This window comes from Meleagris gallopavo, chromosome 14 (assembly GCF_905368555.1).
Source record: "Meleagris gallopavo chromosome 14, MGAL_WU_HG_1.1, whole genome shotgun sequence".
NCBI lineage: Eukaryota > Metazoa > Chordata > Aves > Galliformes > Phasianidae > Meleagris > Meleagris gallopavo.
This window is the reverse complement of record NC_139417.1, coordinates 7431855-7453641: the sequence shown is the minus strand read 5'-3', so window position 1 is coordinate 7453641 and position 21787 is coordinate 7431855. Positions and strand designations below refer to the sequence as shown.

The following is a 21787-nucleotide window of genomic DNA, read 5'->3' as shown; positions in this document are numbered from 1 at the left end:
AAATAATAGGAAAACCTGAAGAATGCTACGATTTTTTTCTACTATACTCAACACGTTGTTTTTACAGAAAACACCTTGCCACTGACCATCAAACAGTAAATGGGCATGCTTTTACAAAACGACTGTTGTCCAATGCTACGATATCTGGTTGTTTTGTATTATGTATTAAATATTTCTCAAGAATGATTTAAATTATGATTTATCATTTTTTTTTCCTTTTTTTTTTTAAACAATTAATTACTGTACACTGGAGCGGGTCCTTTCTACAAATGCAATGCTCGATTTAGTTTACTTCCAGTGTAGATAAATATTTTTCTCATTCAAAGGATGAAATATTAGGACATGTTGTTTGTTTCTATGTCAAAATTAAAAATCACTTTTTAACTTTTTTACGTTAAAGGGAAAGATAAATTTTATGTATGTATCTTTCATCAGAATGTGAAATTTAACTTTCCTTAGGTTTCCAGATTTGAAAAATTCAACTTCTGTTAAAAATTTTCAAAAAATCTCGCAGAGCTTGGGGGTTTTGAGGAAAACAGAGAGAGCTGAATCCGGACTTCTTGCTTTCATGTGCATTCAGAACAAATCACAGTTATAAATAAAACGTAATTTTCAATGTCTGATAAATGCTTCAATATTACTTTAACCAAACCACTGAATTTCTAAGAGATCATAAATAATGAATGATTAAAACTGTAGAAATTAAACAGATAAATTATTGGAAGAGGTAAAAAGTAACAAAAACAAAGAGAAACAAGAAGAAAAACAAATTCATGAAGGTTTAAAAGCCGTACTTAACTACTGCAATAACATTTGAAAGGAGAGAAGAAACTTTAAAAAGGTCATTTGCAGAGGAACTGATTGAGTAATATGCTGTCAAAGATAAAAGGTAAGGTATGAAGTCAGCCTGATTGCCAAGATTACAGAAGGCTGGTACAGAACGTGAACATCTAATGAGGAAGTCTTAAGTAATGTATGCACAGAACACCACGCAAAACTATACAAAAAACACCCCAGTGCACAAGTTTAAGTAAGGAGTAAGATGGCCTCCTAGGAAAGGATGGGAGCAATCTATCACCTGATGAAACAGTCATTGCTAAAAACATAAATGAACTGTTTCACTATTCACAAAGAGGGTGGGGAGAGAGAAACATCTATGAAAAACACAGACATGCAGTCTTGACTTTGGTAGTGGAGAACTGATGGGGGGGAAAAAAAAAAAACAACCCTAAATTACAGGACAGAAAGGGGAACACCTGGAAAGTTATGATTTAATTAAGGACAGTCAGCACGGATTCACACAAACCAAATCATGCCTAACAGATCAGACTTATTGAGGAAATAACAGAAAGACCAGGCAAAGGTTAAGCCGTGGACGTAAGGAAAGTTTTTGATACAGTATTGCAGAAAAAGGTAAGTCTTTAAGATAAGAAAGAATAAGAGTGAATCACAGAGTAGATGGAGTGCTGAAAAATGAGTTTACCAGAACGAATTGTGTGCATAACAGCTGATAGACAAGGAATGAATGGTTCTGCAGCTACTTATATGCCTGAAATTAGGAGTTTTGAGAGAATCTTTTACGACTCTGTTCTGAACAGAGAATCCAATTTGCTTATTCATATGGATTTCGTACATTAAGGAAAAAAGTTCTCATTATTTCATTAAGGAAAGCAGAATCTCCTAAAGAGAAGTTAGGCACCTTCCTTCATTTCTGAGCTTCAGCAGTTGTCTGGAAGGGCCCGAGAGAGATATTCTCTTTCTCTAAAAATATACAACAGGATGCGTGGAGCATGCAAGTTGGGTGACGAGTTTTACCAAACATACAAGGAGTCTATGTTAGTGGTTCACGTGCATTTACATATAAGTGAGAATCAATATATATTTAAAAAAAAAAAAAAAAAAAGTTATGAAATTCTGAACCAGGCAAAGTGGACTACTGTTTTTCCCTTTCTGAGAGCAGTCAAGTGGCTGATAACTACTTGAACAATTTCCAGGTACAGTCTTTCTGATACGGTTTTAAAACACATCGCTTACCACATCATCTCTGTCTTCCCACTCAACCTCAGAAAGATCCACACTACTGTAGTTGGGCTTTCTTCGTTTCTTCCCTTCTTCATACTGGCATAAAAAAAGAACGAAATGTTTAGCACATCCTGTACAAAAATTTTGTAACAGAAGTGTTTTTTATTATTTTTTTTTAACTTGGATGTATGCTGATTTTGTTTGGAAATGCTTTGACTAACAGAGTGGACAGCTTAATTGATAGATAATGAACAACACTGCTGGAAAAATATACTCTGTGCACTGAAAATATACTTCATACATGATTATTTGCATGAACTGTTGCCATGATATGAAACTGTTCTTGAAGGACACACAGAGAAGTCAAACTCAGCAGTTGTACCTTTTCTTCTCATATGGAACCTTACAGGAGACCTTCCTCGTATAGTTTATGTTAAGTGTCTCAAACTAACAATCTCAGCTGTACAGGAAGTTATATTTGCTATAATCTTATCAAGAAAATGTTTACACGTTTCTCTTTAAACAAGATAAGATGCAAGTCTTGGGAAGTGTGGTGTTAACATTTGCTGATACTACATTTAATCTACAACTTCATGGGAAAAAAGTAATATACTAATAATTTATAGTTGGTTTTTTTTTTATCACTAGTCACTGTTACCCTGTAAATCTCACATTTTAAATAAACATTCTAGTGACAAATTGATTTGACACTGGGGAATTTATAATATAGGAAATTCTGCCCTCTGCTGAACATTCAAATGAGAGAGCCCACTAGTGTTACAAAAAGCCTGATCAGTGGAAGAAGAAAAGTATTTAGAAAAGTCTGTGAACAGTTAAGAAAAAATACAATAATCTATTTGAAATGTTTAAAAATGGGAGCAGATCTGTGCAATATGAAATAACGTCCATTTATCTTTTATTATGCAAATAAGGGGGAGGACCACCAGAAGTCTTCCCATGAGTTATGATGAGAGATGCTGAGAACTGTGAGAATTACTCCAATTCTGCAACTCCTCAGAAACAGAATGATAGGATAGAGATTGCATCAGTAAGGGACAATATGTGTCTGATTCTCCTCCCTCAGGACAGGACCACCATACCACCAATCAAAGCTCTAAGTGCTCAGTATTGTTTATCACTGGGGTCATTGCAGCAGAAACCTGCAGTCCTCATCTGCACATCACAGAGAGGCCATGGAGAAAACCTGGTCTCTGAGCATTTCAAAGGTTACTCCCATCCTGAAACTTTCCTTTCCAAATTATTCTCACGTGAATCTCACCATTGGTTTTGTAGGGTAGCAGTATTTAAAAACAAGCATGACAAAGCTGCTGAATTGTAACCACTGGTTTCGAGATATTGGAAGAACAGTAATATTTCTGCTAGTACAAAATTATTTCCCTCAAAAGAACTTGGAAACAGTTATTTTTGCAGAATCAGTCTTTTGGGAATCTATGTGGGATAAAATCCTGAGTCAATTCTCATTCTCATAAAAAAAAACTCATTCATAAAAACATCCTAGCTACTCTGTCGGTGCAACTCTCAAACTGACTTCTGACAGTTCATATGAATGTAACAAAAGAATAATTTAATGCATTTTTACTGCCCCTTTGCTAGAAGTTTGCATTCTCAGAACAAGCAGGGTGTCCTCTTCTGGGCTGATGCTATTCAACAGATGGGATATTCAGAGATATAAAGATTTTCCCATTTCAGTCCATATCCATAAGCCAGATTGTGAATTCAAGTATCTCAAGGCTGCAATTAATTCTTGCTCCACAACTACGCTCTGATAGCTTATACAACTATACACAAATACAGAAGTACAAAACTTGGAAGCCCCTATAGTTAATTATCAGAAGGATAAAAAGGAGAGGATAACATCTGCTTCATGAGCAGGACTTCATTTTGTTAACTTTCTATTCTTTGCAAACCTCTAATTGTGGCTGCAGCTATATCAATATTATCTTTAATCGTTACAAGGACTAACTATGCCTATTCTCTGTGGCCGCATCAATTAACCAAGCAAAGCTCTGGTCTTATTTATTTACACCAGCACAGGAATTGTGGGAGTAGAGATCCAAAATACTGAGAGCTGAAAAGTGTTACATAGAAATTAACTGGGATCATTTGAGTAGAACAAATGTGAAACAACTCCTGTACTGTGTCCAATGTTTAATTACATCCTTACTCACAGATGTTGAAGGGCTTCTGGGCTATACTGCATTCTCAGACACATGTGCAAGTCCTTACTTATGACAATAGGAGTTGATCTTGTGTGTCTGACAGCAGAAGTGGGCTTCGAGAATATAATAAATTGTTTGTATCATATTGATTATGGGGGCTTTATTTATTTCAATTATATAGATTCCATATTGTGGATGCAAAAAGCAAAAACAAAATCCAAAAGCAACCAAATGAACTGCTGCATAAAACATTCAAAGTTCTGCAGCAAAGCCAGAAATGGAAGTATCCATGTGTTAAAAATTCAGATGAGTAGAAAGCAAGCCAAAATCCCAGTGCTTAAGCAAGCAGAAGACTCCATACACACTTGAATAAACTGAAAGTGCAGATCTTAAACCATATTTAGGACAGGAAGTAATAAAGTACTAAGAAGTCTAACTTCTCAATCTGTTATTACACTTTAGGGGACTAGTGTTAATTCCTACACAGGAGTTCAATATGTGAAGAATATGTTTATGATATAGCTCGGGAAAGAACGGCAGAGAAAATAAAAATTCAGTTTCCAGCAAGGATAGGATTTTGTTCTGATAACAAAAATAGCAGTTATTTCTATATGTGGGTATCTTTACTTACACGTCTATTTTTTTTTGGTGAAGATTACTCCTTACAGTAAATTTACTTATTCATATGTAACTATGACCTAAAACATAAATGCAAGGAGATCAAATGTCAAGTATTTCATGCAACTACAATTCATTCTTCTCTAGTTTCATTCTACTTTTACTGCTAAACTAATTTCTCAGTAAAAGTTATTCATGGGCATAGAAGCAATTCACCAGCTTTTAAGAATGACATTCATCTATGCCATTTTCTTTGGTAGTGTACTGAATCTAGCTTCACTTTTATCTCTGTCTGAGACTCCTGGGTGAAGTATAAAATACTGATTGAAGACTGAAGCCAATCCCATTCGCAAGATTACTATAAAGCTCTGAAACAAATTAGTAAGGAACCCATTGGGAAAGATAGAAACTAGGAGCTCTACCAAATTGCACTGATTTAAGTGCATAAGGAAAAGAGCTAGATTTAGACTGTGTGATGTTAATCTACTTGGGCCAGTATAAATTGTGTGGTGATATTATAGAGTAGTTAAAACCTGGAAAAATATGATAGCCAGTGAAATACCTGGACTGTGAATAAAGAATCTTTTAGTCTGCTCAGAATTCAGTGCTAGCTCCAATAGCCTTTTGTTTGTGGGAAGAACAGGGGAAATGATTTTATTCGGTAATCAGAATGAGCTTTATCTTACTGACTATCTTTTATTTGAGGCTTGGCCAAACTGTTATAGCACTGGGTCATTCAAACAATGTGCGACGTGTACAGTTTAAGGACTGAATCACATTTTTTCACCACCTCCCATACAACCATTTACGTTTGCCATTCTTAAGCTCTTTGATTTTTTTTTTTTTTTTAAACACAAGCAGTCCCAAACCATCTGCACTAAATACAGCCCCGTGTTTATTAAGTCAAAGTATAGCCATCTGATCACAGAAGGAGCAAGCTACATCTTAACAGCTGCAAGCCTTGGGTCTAAGGTGATTGCAGTTTCTCAGAAGTGCTCCATCTGGATAACTGGGAGGTATGAGAGTTGCTCTGATAGCATCAGGGTAACTTCACATTGCCTTGAAAGCATCACTAAACTTCAGTGAACTTGCCTAGCCCCGTTTGTAGAATCATCTGGGAGAAAATATGATAGCGAGAAAGTATCTAATATGACAACCAAAAGCTTAAATTTGTAGAACACTCATGGGTATCAAGTCAGAAACAAAGTTGCTTGCTGTACAAAGGTCCTTTTAAAATATATAATTTTAAGTAACATTATGATTTCCTTAGGAAAAGAACTTCTCTTTCCAAAGGGAGACTTTCATGATAAGCCTATTATTTAAGTCATTAATCCTGAAGTTTCTAGGCTATGGTTGGCAGTGAAAAACAGTTATTTTGGACTCGTTTTTCATGCCAGATAGTAGTGAAAAAAAAAAAAAAAAACAACTGCCACGCTATAAAATTTCCAGCAACACTGCACAGAAAAGCCGACAACAGGAGCCATATCATTCATTGGGGTAAAGAGAACAACACAATTTGAATTTTCCAGGAAGAGAAAAAGCAGGAGCAATCAAACATACCACATACACAGAAGAACCTTCTAGCAAAATAAAAATAAAAATCTTGTGCCACATGTATTTGTATTTCTCTATTTACAACTATAACATATGTGTTTGCATTACAGATACTGCAGAAATGGTTGAATCGATGAAACAACATATGGAAATACATAGCAGGAGGTAAAAAGCAAGGGAACAGAAAATAGCTCTAAGTCACACATCTACAGACTGAACAAAGAATACATTGGCTGAGCTCGCATTTTCAGGTGGATTGCAGTTGACTAGCAATGCATCATGTATGTAATTTACTAAGCTGAAAAAAACAAAACAACCTCTCTATTTAGGATTTTATTTGCATTCTCAGGACCTTATCATTCAGGATTATGTAAAATAGGCAGCTGCTTATAATTATTTGGGGTTTGAGTAGAAATAATTAAAAACATCTGCCTTTATCTTAATACTACCAGACTTTAACCCGTGAGCTCAGTTATACCTAACTTCAAAGCTCAAAGCAAAGAATAAAAGAAAGCTTCACATATTGCTAACAAATTTTCAGTGATTCATTTATATGTACAACCAGTTATTCAACAGCCGTCAAACCTTTAATTATCTTTTAAATATATGTAATTTTGCACTTCTAATTAGACAGCAATTTAATGCTCTCACAGGGATTCAGATGGGCTGTCGTTTTTAAAATGTAAACTCCAATAGGAATAATCATTGGCATTCAAGTGATTGAATTCTTCAGTTATTTAAATGAACGTGAGGCATTTACACTGTTCAAATCATTTAAATATTCTGCTGTCAGCTACAGCTGTAGAGTTTTATGGAGTCGCTGAATAAAGCAAGGGTAAGTGTAGGTTATCTTACGTTCCAGGCGGGACTCCCCAGAGAGAAATGAGATTTGCTGCTTATGAAAGGCTAACACTGCTTAAGTGGGGCATTAATGTTTCCCCTGAGACTCGCGTTTCTCTGTTTTTCTATATTAGGAGAAACAAATTTTCCCAGAATTTACAGCTACAAAAGACTTAATATTGGTCTAGCGATCTTTAAATACACCCAAGTCCTTCAGCTAAATGCAATATATCATGATAGTCAACAAGTTTTAAATGGCAAATTATTCAGGCAGCTAAACCGCCAATGTATTCCATCGAAGGTATTACAATATATTCCAGGGCTTTGAGTTCTACTTGCAATGTTCCCAATTAATATTAATCAGAAGCAAATAAAGATGTGCATCATTTTAAAGAAAACAATTTGTCAATTGGTTTACAGTGATAAAAAGTGCATTCACATACAGCCATTCGAGAATTGTCACTACTTGTCTTCCAGAGTTTTTACTCATTAGGAATATCTGCCTCAGTTTCCGTGGGGGGACAGAAAGCTTTAATTTCAATTCAGAAACACTATAAAATCCTCAGTCATCACTGATGTTATTGGATTAGGGAAAGGGATACCATAATCGACTCATGTAATTGGTAAAACAGTCCTCATTTTACTTTTATAAAAATAATGGTAGAATGCGAATAAAATAAGCGATTTGATTCTGTAACAGATATATTTCTTTAAATGTGCATTTTCTTTAGTCAGGAACCTGAGCTTCTTGGCTGGGAACTCTGAGCATTCTACCTTAAATGAACCTGATAATTACTGAAAATGAAATTCCTCTTTATTCCCTGAACAGAAATACAACTCCTACTGCCAGCTCCGAATCACTAAAGCTGCAGACTTCACAAAAGCTACCAGCAGTCCTGCTATTCTTCGTTGAAACCACACAAATATTACGATGATGGAGCAAAAGTAAAAGCCCTTGTAACGAGATCAGATTCACAAAGGTGTCCCTCTGTGACTACGGCAGGCACTGCTCATTCAGTGGCATTCTTTAACTTCCCTGTAACCCCACCACGCCTTCATCAGACGGCAGTTTTCCTCCAGCACCTCCGTTTAACAAACTGCAGTGACAGCTCTGTAAGGACCAATCAGCCAGAAGTAACACAGCAGTTGTTTTTAAGTATATGAAAAAGTCTGCAGCATCTGTTTGTTATCCTTCCTTTGCCTTCAGTGCACTCAATTCATTGACAATCTGTAACATGATAAATTTTGCATCTTAACTGCTACAAGTGTGAGCAGAATAACAAAAAAATAGGCAATGAAAGCTGGCATAACTGTTACTGAAAAAAAAGACTCCTCGTGCACATTTAAAGCATGTGCAGGGACCTTTCCTAACCAAGTCACTGTCTTCAGAACCTGAGAAATTCACTCACAACTCCCAACAAATTCTTTTCTTTCCTTGAGAAAAATTCATCATTTTAAGTTTCATAGAAAATTTCAATTTGTATCATAAGATTTAAAGAATTATCTCCTGGAAAATAATTAAGAACACCTTTCCCCACCACCACCACTACACTCTGTAGAAAATAATGACTTGTAATTAAATACAGCATTCTGGAAGCATTTTGATATGGCATTATTGGCGTTTGTTTTTGAAAAAACATGACCTTCAGCTACAGTTTCTAGAATTACCACGAAAAAGAGGGCAAATGAAGGAGAAGAAGAAAAAAAGGACTTGTCAGTTTTGAAACTAAACACGAAATGAAAAGTAACGTTAAAAAGTAAAAACTAAACTTACTCAACTGTTCTGCAATTAAAAACAAAATTAAAAATGACAGTAATAAGAAAGAGCTTTGAGATAGAGCAGCACGGGGATAAGGACAGTTTTCAGCGCTTTCCCGTCCTCAAGCCGCAGCCCGAAGTCTCTCAAGCCGCCCCGCCGGGCGGTGCTGGGGCGCCACCTCATGGCCGCTGCCCGGCAGCGCAGCGGGGCAGCCCCGCGGGAGGGCAGGGATGGCGGCACGGGGAGGCCGCGGGCAGCGCGGTGGAGAGGCGGCTCGGAAGGTCGTCGGGAGCCGTTGGGAGGGCGGGGTAGCGCAGGTTGAGCGGTGTTAGGGAAGACAAGGGCAGAAAAAGCCGCAAGAAACCATGTTTCTGTGCAAATGAAGCATAAGGGTAAAGTGTGCTCAATCGTAGAACAAAAAAGACCTCACAAGGTTGTTTTTTTTTTTCTTTTGTTTGCTTGTTTTTTAAGGGATTTCCATGGATACCTTATTCCCTAGTTATCATGACCCTAGCTATTAGGCTCCCAGCACAGGAAAGAGGTGTTTGGAACAGCCTTCTATGATGCAGCGATGACATCATTGGACAAAAGGAAGGGTTAGTGATGTCGCCTTCCTGGACTTGTGCAAAGCCTTTATCATGGTCCCATATAACATCCTTATCTCTAAGAGAGGGCACCCTTCAAATCTGTATATTTGGTGTATAAGGAATTGGTTGAAAAAAGTACTGTGCCCAGGCCTAGTGCCCCCAACACAAGACAAGGAGCAGTTGGAATGGTTCTAGAGGAGGGCCATAAAAATGATCAAAGGACTGGAGCACCTCTCCTATGCAGAAAGGCTGAGGAAGTTGGGCTTGTTTAGGTTGGAGAAGGGTCCTGAGTGTCTTCACTGCAGCCTTTCAGTACTTGAAGGGAGCTTATAAGCAGGGTGGGGACTGAATTTTTACACTGCCTCATAGTGATAGGATGAGGGGAAATGGCCTTAAAGTAAAGGAGAGGAAATTTAGGAAGCTAACATCTAGCCTAAGCCATTCTGTGATTCTAATCTAATAAGTTGTTTGTCAAGACTCATCTCTCTAGTAATGGCTTTGAGATAAGACTGCAACTGAAAATCCTTTTCCGTTTTCCCATGGCAATAGCTGCTCATGAAAACTTTCATCCAGTACTGACTTGGAAGACTACAACTGTCACCAACCTTTACAAGTACGTTACGTTTGGAAAGTACTTTCCACCTCAGCCTCCAAAATGCAATTAGTCCCATCATCTGACCACATCTATGCATTCCTATCTGAAAGCCAATTTTATTAAAAAAAAAAGTAATAAATACACACACACGCACACCAAAAAAACAAACAAACAAACAAACAAAAAAAAACAGCAGAAGAAACAGGAGAAATAGGAGAGGAAATGGCCAAGAAAAACATGTTAAAACAAACTCAGCAGAATAATCAGCAAAGAAATGTAGCTAGCTTAAAGATTAAATATAGTGGTTAGACTAAGATGAAAATCTTGTCCAACAGGAAACAGTCTTCCCCAGTGTCTCCTATCTTGTTCGTCTGCTCAGTGCCCCATAAGAGAATTTCTTAAGAAGCAGCATGTCAGCTTCAGAACTAACAGATACAGCCAGTGGGGTTAGCAGCTCAGCAGTCTAGCAATGTTCTAGCTTTATATCATCATAGGAAAATATATCAGCATGTAAGCCAGCTTGAATGAAGTCAGTAATCTACATACTTGAACATAAACTCCAACCTATCCAAAATGATTTTATGTACACGGGTCCTCCTATTTAATTCCATGGAAACTACACCAGATACAAAGAACACAATAACGCTATTTCTCACTATTCTCAGCTACAAAACACTATTTTTCAACATGGTCACCACCATAAGCTATGCATTTTCACCAGCATGAAACAAGAGCCTGCATGCTGTTATCAAAAAGATTTGCGCCAGCAAAGATGACCCACTGTCACAATTACCACTGCTGAGATGCACCACCCACTGCCTCACTGTGCTCACATCCACTCTTCGGTCTCCTTAAATTTTCAGCAAGCATCGATGAATGATCAATGGATGCTTTTTTTCCTGTATGGAAGAATTCAGTGACACACCTTTGCTTCCTATGCACTTCCACATCAGATGCCGTTTTGTCAGACTGCCCCCTATGCTGCCATCTGTCACATGGCAACAAAACATAATGGAATGTTGGTGGGAAGGTTCAACCTCTACTGCCATCCCACCAACATCCACCTCTGACATAGTGAGCCAACATCATAAAATAGGAGGCATTACTTTCAGAGCAGCCCTTGTATTTCGGGATAACACTTTTGTCAGCTATCCAGTTCTATTTTTATTTGCCTATTTTCACATACTTATTGTCACAACATTCACGGAGTGTTTTGCCAGTGTTACAATGGTATCAGGATTTGTCCTGAAATATTAATCTAAGGGCTCAGGCCAGCAATCACTTCACTCTCAAAAACTCCACTGAAGTAAAAAAAACCACTCCCATTATACACTACTGACAGAACCCAGAGGTAAAAATGAGTCTTCCAAAAAATAAAATGAACAGACCATGAATATATATCAGAATGACTTCCCTAAAGTTGACAGCTTATGGGCAACTGCCCAATGTTCTGATTTTGAAAAAAGAGACTCTTGTATAAGGTAATGAAATAAGTGCCTTCAAGATGTATGCTGGGACTAGGGATAGTAACAGAAAAGCAACTTCTGCCTCATAAAAACATGCCACCACAACAGAAATAAGGAAATCAGACAGCAGTCTTTGTCAGTATAATTGAAACTATCCACTGTTCCTGGATTTTATTACTGTATATTAAAATCTCTATTCTATAAAGAATATATACTATTATTTTCGGAACAATCCTTGAAGTAATTTGCCAGAAGAAAAAGGCACAATACAGCAATTGCATGTTGTCTAATTCTTGTAATGTAAATAGGGAAATTTCAAATACATATACCTAGAGATTTGCAAATATAGGCTGCTAGGTGTACCTGTCGTGCCTGAAGGTTTCAAAAAGCCTTTACATTTTTAGAAATAAAGACAAGGTCATGATTTTAATACTATGAACACTGGGGAATGTTATAAAAACAAAACAAACAAAAAACCCAACCAATCAAAAAAACCCAATGCCTTTGTATCTACTTTAGAATTAGGAAAAATCCAGCAACAAAAACCAACCAACCAGCCAAAAACCCTACATATACTTTTAATGCATGCAGAGATAAGAAAAACAAATTGTGAGTGTAGTGGTGACCAATCATGAAGTAAAACCAATCCTATCACATTTTCCTTTGCAACAGCTCCAAAACTTTGAAGACAACTTCTCTGTGCAATAGTATTTCACACAGAGAGAAAGGTTCGTATGAAAAGCTTATGCAATAGCAAAACAGCATCTATTTCATCATTTTAATCACTAATTGAGGACAATTAGCATCATTAGGTTAAAAACTATTCAAGTAACAAGAATGTTAGCAATACATAGAGAATGTTAGTGCAGTCACATCTCATCTAGTTCATGTGCTCTTAACTTTGGCTCTTTTAAGCAATTCTTAGCTTATGTACTTGATACAGCTGTATGTGAGCTAAAAGTAAAATTATACTAATAGCCACCATGGGTAAGGTAAAAAGCAGTGAAGATGCAGCAGAAGAAACCTGAAGGTGCACTAAAAATTTCTGTATCTAATCCAGGTGCTCTAAGGAGGTCAGTGCAGCCTCTATTGCTGCTTCTGCTCAGCTATGGTTACCAAATAGAGCTCAGCAGTCAAGAAAGCAAAGAACATGAAAGAAAGGACAAAGAAGAGGTCAGAAAGATAGAGAATACATCAACGCTGTGTAGAAAAGCAAGTACAGAAAAATATTACAGCAATACTTAAAATACTCGATGTTTATTATGGTGAGATGTTTCAATGAGATATCCATTACAAATCATTACACAAAGTAAGAAATGGAAAAGAGAAGATAAATTAGGAGCTTCTGCTTTCCATGTTCGTGAAAACTACTTCTAATGAAATTTAAAACCGGAATTAAAAATAAAACCTCTGCATAAAACAGTTACAATATGGAAAAATCATTACTATGAGAAGTTACGCTGACTGCAAAAATGAGTATGTTAGTATGGATAACAGAAGTATCCACTCTAACAGGTCTTAATGTTTAAAAATGAGAACCAAATGTTTCCGAGCAGAAGCCTATCTGAAGCTAAAGAGTTATGCTAACTACTGTGAGACTTTCCTACATCCTCTTACTCAGTTCCTGCATCTTCCTCAGGAGCAATCTCATGCTGGACACTGCTGGTAATTGGATTCAGAAGATTCTTTTAATATATACTTGAGATGTACGCACGGTCTTGTAGAGACAAAATGCATTAAGAGAGGAAATGCTTAGGGATTGATTCAGAGCTTGCTATCTTCCTTAAGAGTAAACTGCTTCTACTGAGGCTGGAAGTTTTTTATTCCCTAGCCATTATATATTTGGATGGCAGAGGCCCTGATCCCCGTAGAGCAATAGGATAAAAATTCATCTTCGCTGGAAATCATCTGTAGGGAACACGAAGGTAAAAAAATATTTCAGCAAAAAATAGTCACTGAAGCATGCTATTTTAGCTGACTGGGATCTGACAGTGGGTTAATTTGCGGCAGTCATTTACGAGAATTATGTTGCTTATTGGTCAGTAATTTGACATATTCTAAGCACATACTGTCTTCCTTTCCATGTCTGTGAGAAATTCTACCAGAACCATGAGCGATATTCTTGATTGAGGAAAAATAATAATGACACATATGGCATCCACGTGTACATAGCAGTGGAATCATTAATACCAGTGCTTTACTAAGAGTTGATAGTGATGGAACACTTGCACGTGCTGTACTAAACAATGATGCAACCAAGACTGTGCCTGTACCAGTTCTCATGGGTGTTAGGCTTATAAACATTTGCGTAACAGGCACTTCTATTTTTCTTATCGTGATTAATGCAAAGACAATAATAAGGGAAACTAAAGGCAGAATTTGCTGTTAGTTCTCTTTTAGTATGAATATCCCTAGTGCTCTTATTTTGCTTAAAAGTATGCTTTGTTGAAATTTTTGTACACATATTAAATTAGCTTTAACACTTTGGCATGGCAAATAAGGGTTATTACACAGCAATAGAGCACTCTGGCATTCCATTTCAATATAAAATGAACGTAATTACAGCAATTTTTGGCTTTGCCATTTTGCAGCAATGGAGACCTGCATCCCTTACAGAAACTAGTATATTTATTTTCCGTGATGTTTTCTATGCTAATTTTTGTTTCCAGAGGTAAATTTATCAAGCATTTTAAAGTGCTATAAAGCATTATAAAGTACATCATCTGATGCTTCTTTAAAAAAAATGAATATCTTCTTCACATTAAAAGATAAACAAGTGTAATGTATATAACCAGATAAAATAAATTGGTAAATAGTATTCTTACCAAAGGCCTAAGTTCTGGATGAGTCAAAATATATCCATTGTTTGTAATTGCAAAAGCATATCCATGAATACCTAACTGTAAGAGTAAATGAGAAAGAAATACTAATTAGCATGGCCTACAGTAAATTCTTAAACAAAAAGCAGGCAAACATTCAGTTATCCAGGGCTTAAAGATGGTATTCACAACAGTCACCCACACAGTATTTCACTATAATATATGCAGAGCTTTGATCCCTGACATTTTTGCAAATGAGAACCTGCCATTGTGATGAATTCAGCATATATCACAACTTTAAAATGTCACAGACATATTTTGTTATCTAGGACACTCACTTCTATGTACCTTGGAGTGAATTAGATATATACGCATACATAGTACATCCCATACAACCTGTATCAAATCAAAGGTATGCTGACACCTTCACACATTCCCCGGAGCAGCTAGGTTTGGGTTGCTTCGCTTGTTCAAGTGATGTTGTAAAAGAAGCACTTAAATCAATGATACTGGAAGTACAGTTACACTGATCAAGCAGTGACCTGCCATAGATGATATTTACATTTAGCTCTCTGTTAATTCAGATTCATTGGGAGACACGGACCTATAAGAAATTCATCTAATTTACATGTTTGTACCAAGTGGAATTATGGGACATCATACATGAGCAATGAAATGCTTTATGAAGCCTAACGGGATACATAATCAAATTTAACACTGAACTTATTTAAATAATGCTACTACTCTTTTAACAATACGTCCCTTACACAGCTGACTGCACCTGCTGAGTGCCCAAACATACCTGCAAATCATTCACATGGTCATTCAAACATCCCTTCTTAGCATAACTGTGATGCTAATATAGTATCTTTCTGCAGCTTCAATGTGTAACTGCCTTCCGCCATGCTGAGAGCATGCTTGCTATGCATCCTCACTCAGTGCTTTCCAATTGTGAAGCCAAATAATATGACATTCCATAGAGCTGTGAAACTGCTCAATGTGAATGTGATTCAGTTTCAATAGCCATCTCTTTATGTAAGCATCTTGATTTGTTAAGGTATCAAAACAAAACAAAGGAAAACCCACAACCCAGAAGTATTTTGCTTTGGTGTTTGTTCCATGTTTCTCCCTGCTAACAAACAAACTTTTGAAAACATAATATTTCCCTTGTTCCCTATGAACAATCTGGTTGAGCAAAGAGAAAACTGTTCTTATTCAGCAATATGCTTTACCAAGATGTTTAAATTCAATTCAAGCTTTTTTTTTTTTTATTTCCTCAAACTTTAGTCCATTCTTAAATGCTTTGCTGAAGTGGGTCCTCGGGACTTTGTCTGGCACGAAGCAATGTGAGAAAGGTTGACAAGCTAGAATCATTTCTAAGAGATAAATAAGACAGCAACTCTACAGGCTTCTGTAATTTTCTGGGAATATATAACGGGGTATTACATTATGGCAAGGTCATAGAGAAAACACGCCAGGTAGATTTATACCATATCTGTCTGCGAGTGATTGTATATGGTCAACTGTATCTCCTATAGAGAAGATTGTTTCATAAATTAGCAGTTTTCCTAAAGCAATAAACTTCTGTGAAAGTAATGGAAGGTGATATGTTCTTGGCATCTCTTCATAAAGGAAGGAGAACCAAAATAATAACAGCGGACATATTTTACCTATTATAGTATGACAAGTGAACTAGCTGTTGGCTAAATATCAGATCTTGAGTATAACTGCCTGTGTTGATAACTGCAGAATGATGTCCAAGCAATGGATGTCAGGTAACAAAACAAATGTGGGTGGTACACTTCACAGCATAAAAAGCATTTGCCAATTTGAAGTATACCAGCACAGCAAGGGTAGTATTTGTTGCGTGTTGTGCAATACATGAGACTGTATACTTTGCACATAAAATGCGTTGGTTTGAGAGAGAGTATTGCTTACAGCTGTGTTGCCACTTTTAAGCTTGAACTCTCTAAATGACAAACTGATTGAGAAACGAAAAAATTTTGTAACAGTAAAATGGCACATGAAAAGTAAATCCAACCCTACCTTATTAAGAACAAACTCCCACTGACATCTGGGGAAGTTTAGTCTGGAAAATGACTGCTGAAAATAGCTCATTGTTATTATTCATCTTCCTCGGCATAAAACCCATCTCATCCAAGCTGAGAGAATTCCAGGTCAGCAGAATTCTATTTCCAACCAATCATTTTATATCCCTGTGTGAATTTTATTTCACATACTGCCTCTCCAGGAATGGGTCCCAGGGGCGATTATGCTCTTGCAATTGCATGGTCTTTTTACTGTTCAGAAATGTTTATGGTATGTGAGACTGGAAGTTATAACTCAAATGGTTTCACTAACGTAATTGTATTGCATGATATTGATGCCTCTTGTAATAATCTTCTCTTGCATTACATCCTGCAGTATAAAATGTACTTTCAAATAGTCTTGTATTCAAAAACAGGATTGTATATTACTTCCTCAGAAAACTGAGTCTTTAAAAATATTATACCTTATGAATAAACCAGAAATTTTAATCTCCTTGCCTATCTTCTCCTTTTCTGAATCATTTTGAATAAATCTGCTGCAGTACCTGTCATTCAGGGCCCACACTCTATACTTTGTGTATTCAGAATATGTCCAAATCTTACAGAAGCCTTCTGAATAATAGCTCTATGATTTGGCCATTATTGTATAGCCAAGAACAGCCAGGCTTTCATCAGTCATACCTTCAGTTACTATAACACTGTTCATCCTTTTCATTGCAAATGAAACTTGTTCTACTCTTAGCTTATGGGAAGGTGACAACAAAGATTTTCATAGCTCCAGATTTAGCACATGCAGTCCTTTTCTCTGCCACCTTCTAGTGATTCTGCATACACAAATGGTATAATCTAAATTTTGGTTAATTAACTTCAGTGGTTCCTGTATTGAGACCGTACTATTATTTATCCTGACCTGGAATGTCTTTCTTCACTAAGTCCTGCTTCCAAGGTGTCTTCTGCTGCCTCTTCTCACACTGCAAATTTCTTTCCAGTTAGGACAGCCTTTCTGTTCTGTATTTTCATAATGTCTATCCCAGTCGGATGCAAGTTGCAAGAAATTATTGCCATACACCATATCAATATAATTTTCATTATTTTATGTATTTTTTTTAAATCAAATTCTCATTTAATTTAAACCACCCAAATGTAGCATGTTGATCTACAAATTCATTTGCTAATTGCCAGTGCATTAAAATTAGAATGGACTTGAAACTTTTACTTATTTTTTTTCCTTTCCTAGTTTTACTTTTTTTAGTTTTACTTTGTTGTTGTTGTTTAAATAACTGCTGCATGTTCTGCAAATTTTGTTTTAAAAAATATTTAATGTAGAATTTTTGCTGACTTTGAAAAGCTACATAGAGGGAAAATATTTTATGAAGACTGGGTAGAAGGGAAAGAACCAGTGGTCTGGTTGGGCATTCGCTGAAATGCACCGCTTCAATTTGGTACAGGAAAGATACATGGGCGGGAATCCTAAAGGCAAGATTTTTGCGTGCTCTTAATACAAAATTATTCAAATATTCTGCACTAATTTCTTGTTATTTTGTGCAGTGTTCTGCTTATATTGGGTGGTTGAATGGCCTCATTTATTTTATTAAAGATGACCTTCTAGAGCATACTGAGACGTGCAGAAAATCAAAGATGAAGCCATACATTAATTCTAGCAGGAAAAATTGGCTATACAGAGGTAAAACTCCTGAGGAAAATGGGTGACATAATGGAGCTAAGTCAGTATAAACATAGAATTGCCCTCTAGTTTTCATTTTCCATAAATAAATGTAAAATAAATAATATTATATCACATATACTGAGAATAAATAATATATAATATTATAATATATAATAAATAATATACAGTATAAATAATATTATATCACATATACGACATATCAACATTTGTGAATTACCTTGTATTTTGGAATAGCTTTTAGAAGTTCTTTAACTGGGACGTCTGTGCCAACTACTCCCAGGAGAATCCCTTTTGATCTCTGAAAAGAACAATAAGACGTACTGAGAAACACAAAGGTAATGAACGTTCTCACCAGTAATTAAACATTGTAGCTACTCTAGAGAAGTGAATAGATATCAGAGAGATCATTTAAAAGGTAGGGAAAGCAGAGGCTGGTACTGTTAATCCAATCAAGCAGTCATTTAGTCAATAATGGTTCTCCCTTCTACTATATCTGCAATTCAGATAGAAAAGGTATTCAAACTTTCAGTAGTCGTTGAGTCCGTCTACAGAAAATTTTCTCCATGTGAAATAGTTTCCAAATGAAAAAAATATAACTGAAATGTGTTACTCCCTTCATTCAAAATTTATCCTGCTATTCAGTAAGCAAAAGAGAAGGACTAAGCATAAAAAGTATGCATAATTTTCTTTAATAAAGTCTTAAATTAACAAAAGTAGACATATACATATATATGAGATATATACAAGTAATTAAATTCTGGATCTACACAATAGAAGCCTACCAGTACAAAGAAGAAAAATATATGGATTATCTGCTGTAAGAAGATAACATAAAAGAAAGAGAATGCTGTTGCCTGAGTTTTTCTCTTAGATGTAGGGTTTTATTATTTTATTATGGTGTCTACAGTATAGATATTTGGGATTATTTGTTCACATTTTTATGTCAACACAGGGTTAATAACTGTAGACTAAATAAGAATAAAAGAATAAAAATTTACAGAGCAGGCTAAAACATTGTTAGGCTCCTAAAAGCAACTTCCCAGCAGCCACCCTATGATCACACAGTAGAAACAGTCTGAGTACTTACAGTCTCATTTTGCTTACTAAATACCGGCATGGCAACAGTTGTCATCAACACCAATCCCTGATCGTCAGCAAGCTATATTTAAAAAAGAAATATTATCTCTAAGAACCAAGGAATAATTACAGGCATGACTGCATTTTTCAATTACGTTTTCTTCGTTAAAGTGAGAGAAGGCAATTTATCTAAATGATGCTTATCAGTTTAGAATTGCAGTTAGTCCAGCCCAGCCCCACCCTGCTCCATTTCAACTATAGCAGCTCTGCCCACCCCACCATCTGGACTGGCAGGAAAGATGTCTCTTCTTCATTCCTATTGCAATTTCCCGTGAGAGACACGAAGGGGCTGGAATGTGGATTGTGGAAGCAGCATGTGCAGTAGCAAAGCAGCTGGAGCTCTGTTCCACATCTTTCCCAGTGTCAGCTATGCCAAGATTGCCTTGGGTTGTTTTCTCCCAGCTAGGAACAAGAGGTCATGAGTTGCATGCACTTCGTTTCTGGTTCAGATTGAGATCTCATCAGCTAGCACTGCAGCAGAAAGGATGACAGCCAGTAAGGATCCCAAGAGCATCTTTGCTCCATCCGGTTTCAGTTTGCTGGACTAAGTGGTGGCATGAAGCATTAGCTGATGCTACACTTCAGGTTGCAACATATTTCTTCAATTTAGTAAGAAAACAGATCTCCTGACCTTGGTTCCATTCAAGAGAAACATGCTTATCATTGACCACAGGAGAGTGGCTTTGCTCAGACTATTGTCTCTTCGTGCTCTCTGGCTATATCTCTCACTGTATCTCTGCCATAAGGTAAGTGTTAGCTGTAGTGCTCAAGCAACAAGCACTGCTATGTGTGTTTGTGAATCTCCATCATCTACATATGAAAGATAATGCAAGGAGGAAGTTGAGAGTTACTGTTAAACACTTTCTGCCCCTATAATTTTGGAAGACATAAATGTCTTCCAAAGTTTAAAAAGCTTATCCTACTTTTAAAAGTATGACATATCCAGTTTTAATCACCACTTTACTGTGATTTATCATTTCTAAGGACAATTAAGTTCTGCTAAATTGTATCTGTGTTTAGCCAAATTCACCAGGAGAGACAATCTTACTGAAAAAATTTGGAGGTGAGAGTCATACCAATTGCAACAGTGATAGTCTCCTACTGCTGCTCCATCAGTATCATACTTTCTGAACTCAGGCAGTATTTTAAAACCATTTTATTTTTGAGAATTTGTGCAATTTTTTTCCTAACAATACTTTCTTCTTTTTTTTTTTCAACAATGAAATAGCTATTAGCTCTAAATTTTCAGAACGCAAAGCCCATATATTGTTACAACAATATTTTATGAATCATGTTTCACATTAATAAATTAGACAAGGAAAATCTAGAATGTTACATGGCTTGCAGCTCCCCATCTGTTTCAGGAGGACTTCAGTTTTCCCAACTGAAGCATGGCACTATCTTATGGTGAGGAAGAATGTTTGAAGACATCAGACAAACACAAATGAGTTTTAGGATCAAGGTTTACATCTGATAAGGAATCACCAGGGGCATGAGGTGGAACCAGCTCACAATCATGTTCTATTATTTGTTTTGTTTTCCTTTTTAATAAATACTTAATTTCCAGTCCTGATACAATCCTTGATCTATTAAACAATAGTAAATTACTAAGAAACAAACAAAAGAAATACCAACCCAACAAAACACTGAGTCCAGGGGTTGTGCTAAAAGCAGCTGAACTAGCCCAGGAATGTACCCTCTTTGGCTACAGTAGTACAGTTAAGCACACTGACATGATTTGTATGGAGAGGAGCCTGCTGTGGTATTGATGTTCAATAGTCCTGAACACATGTACACCAGGAACTGAAAAAGCGTTCTGCTGATTATGGGGTGACATCTTGGAGCGTTTAGTGATTTTATATGATTGCCCAGGGTTGTTCATCTCTGACATTATGAATTTCTCAAGTATCATTATGGAATTATTTTACAGTGAGCCTACTTACTCTCAAGGGATTACTAGAAACAATTTATCAGATAGGATGCCAGCCAAGGGACTTGTCAGTAAAGTTTTAGGGTGTTTGAAATTCTTTAAATGGGGGAAAAAGAATAGTATGGAGTTCCTGGGAAATTCTGAGAACTGATCGTGAACTCTCAAAAGTAACTATGGAAGCATGCCGATAATTACTGCCCTGTAATTGTGATATCTGCAAGTATCTACAATTGCTAATGCAATCGTTTTTCGTGGAAGTGCAATTTTATTTTTTAATAGGTTTTTGACTTTTTTTTTTCTTTTTTTGGTAGATGGGCAGGTTGTTGGCTGATTCTGTAAGGGGAGTCAGAAAATAACTGGATGATTGATGACTTGTGTTTGGAATGTTTCATCGAGTTACCAACTTATGCTGCAATATTCACTTCTGTTAGATTGTGAGGAGTTACCTCCAGGGGAGGACCACTTTATTCCCTGGGCAATGATATTTTGACTTTGAAATAGTAGAATGGTAGCCACTGGGTATTATTGTTAAGACAATTAAAGCT

General features: G+C 36.5%; 1 protein-coding gene across 10 annotated transcripts in view; it reads right to left on the bottom strand.

The window, feature by feature from the left end:
• CACNA2D3 (calcium voltage-gated channel auxiliary subunit alpha2delta 3) overlaps positions 1-21787 on the bottom strand; it is a 396960-nt gene that overhangs the window by 91061 nt on the left and 284112 nt on the right. For all 10 annotated transcript variants that reach the window (XR_014886317.1, XR_014886318.1, XR_014886319.1 and 7 more), the window contains 4 exons: positions 19263-19334; positions 18393-18473; positions 14447-14521; positions 2035-2118 (listed from right to left, as the gene is read on the bottom strand). Coding sequence is in view for 7 of the 10 variants with exons in the window: in XM_085235720.1 (XP_085091846.1) it covers positions 2035-2118; positions 14447-14521; positions 18393-18473; positions 19263-19334 (312 nt within the window). In the remaining 3 variants the exon portion in view is untranslated. The remainder of the gene's footprint in view (positions 1-2034; positions 2119-14446; positions 14522-18392; positions 18474-19262; positions 19335-21787) is intronic.